This window comes from Xenopus tropicalis, chromosome 10, assembly GCF_000004195.4.
Source record: "Xenopus tropicalis strain Nigerian chromosome 10, UCB_Xtro_10.0, whole genome shotgun sequence".
In the NCBI taxonomy this organism is placed as follows: Eukaryota; Metazoa; Chordata; class Amphibia; order Anura; family Pipidae; genus Xenopus; species Xenopus tropicalis.
Window position 1 is genome coordinate 165999 of NC_030686.2, and position 10748 is coordinate 176746.

General features: G+C 48.3%; 1 protein-coding gene across 1 annotated transcript; it reads right to left on the minus strand.

Annotated features, from left to right (window-relative positions):
• Positions 1–2255: 2255 nt before the first annotated feature.
• Positions 2256–10748, minus strand: pofut1 (protein O-fucosyltransferase 1). The gene is given in 7 exon segments (NM_001004774.1): positions 2256–2759; positions 2894–3136; positions 4571–4763; positions 5564–5676; positions 7558–7740; positions 8200–8321; positions 10591–10748. Coding segments are annotated over 7 exon segments (1191 nt in total). The 5' UTR covers positions 10739–10748; the 3' UTR covers positions 2256–2570.

A 10748-nucleotide genomic window follows, 5' to 3' on the forward strand; every position in this document is an offset into this window, starting at 1 on the left:
GTTGGGGTCTTGGTTTATGTGTTTAAACCCTGATGAAGGTGAAGTTGCCCTTTGAGCTGTGAGAACCCCCTTTAGCTTATTAGTTACAATTGTATCTGGAGGGGAGTACTCTGGCCTCTGCCAAAAGCCCCCTTATCTCATTACGTTTGGGGAACTTTGTATCTTTCTCTAAAACAAAAATGATGAAAACAGCCTTTGGCACTTGAGTAAAGATTCATATTTTTTTTAAAACAACCAGAGTGCTGCTGTTTTATCATTTTTGTACTTATTTGCCCGGGCAGTGGGTGCAGCGTGCACCTGGGGCTACAAGAAGCTATTTTCACTGTGTAAGAACATGTTAACTGATTCTATTCGTATCTTTCTCTGACACCGCAGGGAATCAAAGGGAAATGAGGGACTTTTCTAGAAGGATCCGGGGCTGCGGCCTGAGCCGGTAAAATCAGGACAGTTGGGAGATCTGGTCTGTATTTGCAGTGCCTTGTGTGCTTGGCCACTTCTGCCCCAACGCATACAGTGTCAGTGGCTCTGTGCCATTCCCTTGCCAGGGGCCCGGATGCCGACAAGCAGTTGGGCACATCCCACTCTCCTTTGTGGCACCTCAATTATCTGATCAAATCCGTGCAAAACACACAGAAGGGCCATGTATTCACCTTCCAGACTGATGGAATTAGGTCAGTACCCAAAGGTGCGGTGTTACTGTGCCGGAGGGCACTGCCCTCATTAATAACCAAGTTGGATTAATGCCAGTAAGCATCTTGGCACTTCAGGGACCCTCCTTTCAGTGTTCTAAGAAGGCGCCAAGCCTGGAACAGGTAAAAAATGTTCTGAAGGTGTGAGAGCCTGCAAACGTGGGTGGGCGGAGCCAGGCTGGGCCATTTTCATGCTGTAAGGGCTCAATATATCATTCATTAATAAATATATATATATAATGGGTCAGGTGGGCACATTCTGCTTCCTGGTTCCTACAAGCACAATCAAAACAAATCACAGCCCACTGATAAGCTCTGTAAATAAAAAGAATACACCCTCTAGTCCCCTGTAGCCTGAGTTTGTGAGACAGCAGTTTAATGTACTGAGCCTTCTCAGCTGCTGATTGGTTAGAAACCCCCCGGCTTGATGCCAGGGTTCCCAAACTTTGCCTGGATGACTACGTATTCAAGGTTAGAAAAAGTGGGCAGAGCTGGCAAAAGCCAATCGCATTTCTTTCATTGTTTTCAGTGGGGTCAGTCAGGGTCCCCAAACTTTGCACAGTTTGTCACTGGGTGACTATGTGACCACAATTCACCTATTGACTTTTATTGGTTTAAATGTAAACTTCTTTAACTATTAATCCCAGGGTCCCTAAACTTTGCAGTTAATCACTGTGTAACTGCAGTTCCAGGTTAGAGGGGGGAGCCACCAGCCACCAATCAGATGTCACTCATTGACTTTTAGTGGGGAAATTGAATTGCTGCCAGACACTATTAAAACCAATCAGATTGCCCGGGGGGGATACTGTCGCTTTAATGAACAGTACAAGCACTATTCATTGCACTCAAGTTGCACAAGGGGGGGGGGGTATACTGTCCCTTTAATAATCAGTACAAGCCCTATTCATTGCACTCATGTTGCATGGGGGGGGATACTGTCCCTTTAATGATCAGTACAAGCCCTATTCATTGCGCTCATGTTGCATGGGGGGGTATACTGTCCCTTTAATAATCAGTACAAGCCCTATTCATTGCGCTCATGTTGTACGGGGGGAGATACTGTCCCTTTAATGATCAGTACAAGCCCTATTCATTGCACTCATGTTGTACGGGGGGAGATACTGTCCCTTTAATGATCAGTACAAGCCCTATTCATTGCGCTCATGTTGCATGGGGGGGTATACTGTCCCTTTAATAATCAGTACAAGCCCTATTCATTGCGCTCATGTTGTACAGGGGGAGATACTGTCCCTTTAGTGATCAGTACAAGCCCTATTCATTGCACTCATGTTGTACGGGGGGAGATACTGTCCCTTTAATGATCAGTACAAGCCCTATTCATTGCACTCATGTTGCACAAGCGGGGGGGATACTGTCCCTGATCAGTACAAGCCCTATTCATTGCAATCATGTTGCACGGGGGGGGGGGGGGGGGGGGGGGGGGGTACTGTCCCTTTAATGATCAGCACAAGGTATTTCCCCAGATTCTAGGGGGGGTTCTAATGTAGCTCCTCTTCCTCTCACACAATCCTGTAGGTTTGTTGCCCTGTGTCCATGGAAACCATCCCATCATTAACTCTTTTATTACTGAAAAGTGTAAATTTGTAAAGATATAAAATTAATAATAAAAGGGTGTGGCTAAATGAGGTGTTTTCAGACAGCCTTGTGCGTTGCTCGGATACCTGCCGAAAAGTCCTCTCCCGTTTCCCAACAGGTCTGGTATCATGGAGTCTCTATTGGCACCACTGCATAGGGAATGGGCTGGCCAAAGCCCAGGAACTTGGGTCATACTGTATGGGAATAAGCTTGTCCTGAGCCCAACAGGCAAACATTAGCCATCCGCTTGCCATCACTTGCCCCTACACCATACTGGCCTGTGTCTCACAGCTCATCCTGCACCGCCCCGGGGGAATCCATGCCAAAGAATGAGGATGGTCTTCCATGAACATCTCGCTCCCGCTTAACAAACGCAGTGAAAGAGGAGACACAGTTGCCAATGAAATGGTCGGCCTGGCCCAGGATGTACAAATCCATCTGCGCCACCTCCGGCTGGAGACACACCACTCTCACCTGCAGAGAAAGAAACATCTGCCATGAGTGTCCTCCACCGCCAACAGTCCCTAGGGCATCAGCCTCCCGTGGGCTAGCAGCCTCCATGGGGCATCTGGGTGCATCCATGGGGCATCTGGCGCATCCACGCTCACCTTGTCTCCCAAGAAGGCCTGGATCTCCTCCGTGTGCGAGGTGGAGTCGGTGGCAATGTACACGGATCTGGCTTTAGACCTCTCCACCCAAAGCGTGAGCGCTCGTCTCATCTCCTTGAGATCAGGGAGGCACATCTCCATAGTGAGGGGGGCCGCTCTGTACTTGTCGTACCCCACGCACTGCGGAGAGGCCATGAAATGGGAACCGGCCGTTCCGTCCTTCAGCATTTTACAAGCATTTTTCTAAAAAGACTCAAAAAAATGATTTTACAGACTGAAGCATTTAAGAGAACTTACCCTTATGGCCCTTTCTTGGATGCTTAGCTAGCAATTTGATTGGCTGGGTTGGACTGAGTTTTAACCCCATACCGGTACCGATGGCTCTCGTTGTCTCCCTGGATACAGGGATACATAGAAACATGGGGCCACTCCCAGGGAGGCGGAGCAATGAGCATGGACATGCTACTGAATGGTGCTAATACAACTCTGAAAGGGCTTGTGTTGTGCACGAGACTAAACATCAGGCAAACAAATCACACTTTGCATCTGGATCTGTAAATCTACAGCTGGGCTGAAGAGCTTATATGGCTACAGCTGTAAAGCAGAGGGGAGAGGTGCCTAAAGACCTCCCGGCACATCCTGCTACACCTAGCACAGTGCTCCTTCCCATGGTTGTGCTAATGAGTAGTAACAGGTAAGAGTAATTGGTACCAGTCCAAAGTGCCACCTTTCCAAAATTAGATAACTGGGCAGCAAACTGGAAAATGAGGTTCAATGTTGATAAGTGCAAAGTTATGCACTTTGGTAGAAATAATATAAACGCAAACTATCTACTGAATGGTAGTGTGTTGGGGGGATCCTTAATGGAGAAGGATCTAGGGGTTTTTGTTGATAACAAGTTGTCCAATTCCAGGCAGTGTCAGTATGCGGTGCAGAAACAGTGAGTATGGGGGGCAGTAACAGTGAGTATGGGGGGCAGTGACAGTGAGTATGGGGGGCAGTGACAGTGAGTATGGGGGGCAGTAACAGTGAGTATGCGGTGCAGTTTTGGGCTCCAGTCCTTAAGAAGGATATTAATGAGCTGGAGAAAGTGCAGAGACGTGCAACTAAACTGGTTAAGGGGATGGAAGATTTAAACTATGAGGTGAGACTGTCGAGGTTGGGGTTGTTTTCTCTGGAAAAGAGGCGCTTGCGAGGGGACATGATTACTCTGTACAAGTACATTAGAGGGGATTATAGGCAGTTGGGGGATGTTCTTTTTTCCCATAAAAACAATCAACGCACCAGAGGTCACCCCTATAGATTAGAGGAACGGAGCTTCCATTTGAAGCAGCGTAGGTGGTTTTTCACAGTGAGGGCAGTGAGGGGGTTGGGGAATGCCCTTCCTAGTAATGTGGTAATGGCAGATTCTGTTAATGCCTTTAAGAGGGGCCTGGATGAGTTCTTGATCAATCAGAATATCCAAGGCTATTGTGATACTAATATCTACAGTTAGTACTAGTGGTTGTATTTATAGTTTATGTATGTGAGTGTATAGATTGGTAGGTGTGGGTTAGGTGTGCTGGGTTTACTTGGATGGGTTGAACTTGATGGACACTGGTCTTTTTTCAACCCTATGTAACTATGTAACCCACCCCCACGCTGTCAGTTGCTTCCGCTTCCTGGGTTTGTACTCACCCAATCAGAGCCAATCCTCAGATGGACTCCCACGTAGGGCCTTACAAGCAGTGATTGGATCTGCTCCTCTCCGGCACGAACAATCTTCTCAGACCACACTACGTATCTCTGCAGGGATCGGTGCTCCTCCAGAACTGGGAACTGTGCCGGGGCCCCTGGGAGAGCAATGACTGGGTGCTGGGATGGGGGGAACCTTGCACAACATTATATGGGTCAGAATATCATAGGAACTACTATGTAATGTGTACAAATATACAGAGAAGGAATGTTCTGGGCACACAATAAGCTGTACCCCCATACTGTACTGTCTAAGGGAAACACTATGGCACCCCCTACCCACATGTATAAATACAAATATACAGAGAGGGAATGTTCTGGGCACACAATAAGCTGTACCCCCATACTGTACTGTCTAAGGGAAACACTATGGCACCCCCTACCCATATGTATAAATACAAATATACAGAGAGGGAATGTTCTGGGCACACAATAAGCTGTACCCCCATACTGTACTGTCTAAGGGAAACACTATGGCACCTCCTACCCATCTGTATAAATACAAATATACAGAGAGGGAATGTTCTGGGCACACAATAAGCTGTACCCCCATACTGTACTGTCTAAGGGAAACACTATGGCACCCCCTACCCATATGTATAAATACAAATATACAGAGAGGGAATGTTCTGGGCACACAATAAGCTGTACCCCCATACTGTACTGTCTAAGGGAAACACTATGGCACTCCCTACCCATATGTATAAATACAAATATACAGAGAAGGAATGTTCTGGGCACACAATAAGCTGTACCCCCATACTGTACTGTCTAAGGGAAACACTATGGCACCCCCTAACCATACGTATAAATACAAATATACAGAGAAGGAATGTTCTGGGCACACAATAAGCTGTACCCCCATACTGTACTGAAGGAATCAGTATGGCAGCTCCATACAGCATCTTTTTTTATTGGCCACCGATTTCTATTTACCTGCTATTCCACACATCTTTATAATAAGCACTGAAGGTAATGCCATCAAAGAGCTCGGACTGAATGAAATTCACATGAAAGTGATCCCAGAATGGACCAAATGGGTTTCCATCCTACAAACACAAGCAAATCAGCACTCAGGAATTTCAGTAAAAGACATTATGGAAGATACATATGTGGCCTGAAGCTTTGCTATTATCAGCACCTGCACTGCCCCACATCTCCCCCACCCCATGGCAACAACTGCTTGAGCCCCTAGGGAGGCCTAAATTCCCTCTAAAATACAGATATGGCCCAAGCTTCACAATTTAGGTTTCCACGATTTCCCTATTTAAAGTCATGGATGGCCCAATAACCCCTCCCCAATGAATGTATCATCCAATAACCCCTTCCTAATTAATGGATGGCCCAATAACCCCTCCCCAATGAATGTATCATCCAATAACCCCTTCCTAATTAATGGATGGCCCAATAACCCCTCCCCAATGAATGTATCATCCAATAACCCCTTCCTAAATAATGGATGGCCCAATAAGCCCTCCCCAATGAATGTATCATCCAATAACCCCTTCCTAATTAATGGATGGCCCAATAACCCCTCCCCTATGAATGTATCATCCAATAACCCCTTCCTAAATAATGGATGGCCCAATAAGCCCTCCCCAATTAATGTATCATCCAATAACCCCTCCCCAATTAATGGATGGCCCAATAACACCTCCCCAATTAATAGATGGCCCAATAACCCCTCCTCAATTAATGTATCATCCAATAACCCTGCCCCAATTAATGGATGGCCCAATAACCCCTCCCCAATTAATAGATAGCCCAATAACCCCTCCCCAATTAATGTATCATCCAATAACCCTGCCCCAATTAATGGATGGCCCAATAACCCTGCCCCAAATAATGGATGGCCCAATAACCCCTCCCCAATGAATGTATCATCCAATAACCCCTTCCTAATTAATGGATGGCCCAATAAGCCCTCCCCAATGAATGTATCATCCAATAACCCCTTCCTAATTAATGGATGGCCCAATAAGCCCTCCCCAATTAATGTATCATCCAATAACCCCTCCCCAATTAATGGATGGCCCAATAACCCCTCCCCAATTAATAGATGGCCCAATAACCCCTCCTCAATTAATGTATCATCCAATAACCCTGCCCCAATTAATGGATGGCCCAATAACCCTGCCCCAATTAATGGATGGCCCAATAACCCTGCCCCAATTAATGGATGGCCCAATAACCCTGCCCCAATTAATGGATGGCCCAATAACCCTGCCCCAATCAATGGATGGCCCAATAACCCTGCCCCAATTAATGGATGGCCCAATAACCCTGCCCCAATTAATGGATGGCCCAATAACCCTGCCCCAATTAATGGATGGCCCAATAACCCTGCCCCAATTAATGGATGGCCCAATAACCCTGCCCCAATTAATGGATGGCCCAATAACCCTGCCCCAATTAATGGATGGCCCAATAACCCTGCCCCAATTAATGGATGGCCCAATAACCCTGCCCCAATTAATGGATGGCCCAATAACCCTGCCCCAATTAATGGATGGCCCAATAACCCTGCCCCAAATAATGGATGGCCCAATAACCCCGCCCCAAATAATGGATGGCCCAATAACCCCGCCCCAATTAATGGATGGCCCAATAACCCCGCCCCAAATAATGGATGGTCCAATAATCCCTCCCCAATTAATGGATGGCCCAATAACCCACTAATTAAGTGGATGGTCCAGTTATCTATGCAGAATTGTTGATAGCCCAATTCTTCTTATACAACAGATGCCCCCAAACCCCCTTTAAAAGCAAAGACAGACCCAATGCTCTCGATCAAGCGATGGTCTATATACTCCCCAGCCATAAACCCCCACTCAGTAAACAGAGGGCCCAGTTACCCAGCCAATAGATGACCCAATATTTGCTTTCATGGTCAGCAAATCAAAACCAGGCCTGTTCTTCCTGGTAGTTACCTTCATCGGGCAACTCTTCTTATCGGGGCTCCTCTGGGCAGCGGCTGTGAAACAATACGCCACGCGCCTACTGGGAGGCCACAAGACTGAGGCCAATTGCTCCATAAACTGCTCCATGCTAATCACATGATGAAACTGGCGCAGGGGCTCCAGCTGAAAGAATTCCTCATACGGGACATGCACCTGTGGGGGCATTAGAGTAACTCTAAGCACATCCATTTATTGTGACCACCTTGATCAACACTTTAACAAGTGTGTTAGAATCACCAGAAAGAACAGATTTGTTCCAATAATGCCAAAACAGTTTGCTTTCTGGTGATTCTCCCACAATGCGCGGGTAGGGGAAAATTCATAGTAACATAGTTAGTGCTCCGTGCCTGTGCCCAGGGGATTGCTGGGAAATCAAGCTAAGATTGCCAACAGCTGGGCAGGGGGAAGGGAGAAAGGGCAACAGGCTGGCAGCACTAGGTACCATTGCAACCTACCATATTGGCACTGCCATCAGCATCAGATGCAAAGGGTTGATAATCCCCCCCCCCCCCCCCAATGCTGTAGATATATATGAAGCATCTCTGGGGGCTTCTCTGCTCACGAGTCAGTACATGGCATACACTGGCACAGGCTGGCAGCTGGGGTACTTACATTAGTGTATGGTGGCCTATGGTGATTGTAAACAATCCACGGTGGAACCACAAGGGTACGATTTACCATCTTAGCAAATGCCAAGGATCCCAAGAAATGATCCGCTTGATTCCCAAAGCGCCCTGTTAAAATACAAATGACAACAGATTTCCCCTTTAGGTGCCACCAAGAGAGGAAATGGTTGGCCAGCTTGGCACTGAGGGTGCTACACATGGCAGAACTGATTGTGCCACCCTACCGTGCTGCTACCACTTCTACTGACCAAACATAAACCAGTAACCTGAAGAAGGTCCTTGTAACAAGCAGGAACCCCAGGAATGCCAGCTGGGTACCTATACCAACACGTACAGGGAGCCAAGCTGAGAGACTCGGGGAAATCTGCTGCCCAACCATTCCCCTACAGTTGGCCAGTTATTCACCATCTTACGGTTCAGGGCCCATATTATAGAAAAATTATGAGTTTAATAGGGTCACTGAGTAGCCTGAGGGCCAAAACACCTCTTGGAGGTCCACCTTCAGCCCCTGAGCCTCCAATTGGGCCACTAAAGCAACAGTCAGTGCCCTTAGATAGGGTTGTCTCTACATAGAGAAGGACCAGCATTCCACCGATTCCTTTACCCACGGATGGGGAGGAGGAGGAAAGTACAAAGAGCTGTGGAATCATCTGATTGGTGTCTGGTTGTTTGGTTGTACTGGCAACTGCCCCTAGATGTTTGGTTGTACTGGCAACTGCCCCTAGATGTTTGGTTGTACGGTCTCCTTCTCACCCCCAGCACAGTAGCCATAACCTACCTCTCATACCCCCATAGCACCCAGCCCAAGATATTCCTTCATTCTCACCCCCAGCACAGTAGCCATAACCTACCTCTCATACCCCCATAGCACCCAGCCCAGGATATTCCTTCATTCTCACCCCCAGCACAGTAGCCATAACCTACCTCTCATACCCCCATAGCACCCAGCCCAAGATATTCCTTCATTCTCACCCCCAGCACAGTAGCCATAACCTACCTCTCATACCCCCATAGCACCCAGCCCAAGATATTCCTTCATTCTCACCCCCAGCCAGTAGCCATAACCTGCCTCTCATACCCCCATAGCACCCAGCCCAGGATATTCCTTCATTCTCACCCCCAGCACAGTAGCCATAACCTACCTCTCATACCCCCATAGCACCCAGCCCAAGATATTCCTTCATTCTCACCCCCAGCACAGTAGCCATAACCTACCTCTCATACCCCCATAGCACCCAGCCCAAGATATTCCTTCATTCTCACCCCCAGCACAGTAGCCATAACCTACCTCTCATACCCCCATAGCACCCAGCCCAGGATATTCCTTCATTCTCACCCCCAGCACAGTAGCCATAACCTACCTCTCATACCCCCATAGCACCCAGCCCAGGATATTCCTTCATTCTCACCCCCAGCACAGTAGCCATAACCTACCTCTCATACCCCCATAGCACCCAGCCCAAGATATTCCTTCATTCTCACCCCCAGCACAGTAGCCATAACCTACCTCTCATACCCCCATAGCACCCAGCCCAGGATATTCCTTCATTCTCACCCCCAGCACAGTAGCCATAACCTACCTCTCATACCCCCATAGCACCCAGCCCAAGATATTCCTTCATTCTCACCCCCAGCACAGTAGCCATAACCTACCTCTCATACCCCCATAGCACCCAGCCCAAGATATTCCTTCATTCTCACCCCCAGCACAGTAGCCATAACCTGCCTCTCATACCCCCATAGCAACCCAGCCCAGGATATTCCTTCATTCTCACCCCCAGGCACAGTAGCCATAACCTACCTCTCATACCCCCATAGCACCCAGCCCAAGATATTCCTTCATTCTCACCCCCAGCACAGTAGCCATAACCTACCTCTCATACCCAGCATAGCACCCAGCCCAAGATGGCTTCCCTTGCATTCTCACCCGCCGCACAGTAGCCATAACCTACCTCTCATACCCCCATAGCACCCAGCCCAGGATATTCCTTCATTCTCACCCCCAGCACAGTAGCCATAACCTACCTCTCATACCCCCATAGCACCCAGCCCAGGATATTCCTTCATTCTCACCCCCAGCTACAGTAGCCAAACCTATCCTCTCATACCCCCATACTGTCACCCAGCCCAAGATATTCCTTCATTCTCACTCCCCAGTCACAGTAGCCCATAACCTACCTCTTCATACCCCCCATAGGCACCCAGCCCAGGATTATCCTTCATTCTCACCCCCAGCACAGTAGCCATAACCTACCTCTCATACCCCCATAGCAACCCAGCCCAAGATATTCCTTCATTCTCACCCCCAGCACAGTAGCCATAACCTGACACCCCCCCATAACACTGCCTATACCCCGCACTATAAGGCCGAACCTACCCATACAGGGGCAGTAGAGGATGTATCCGGACGAGTCCCAGGGCCTCTCACACCGCACCCAGGACAGAAGCAGAAGGAGAAGCCAAACACCGCGCCCCATTCCCTCCAACCCGCTCGCAGTCGGAACACAACTGATGGGCGCCGCCATATTGCTCGGG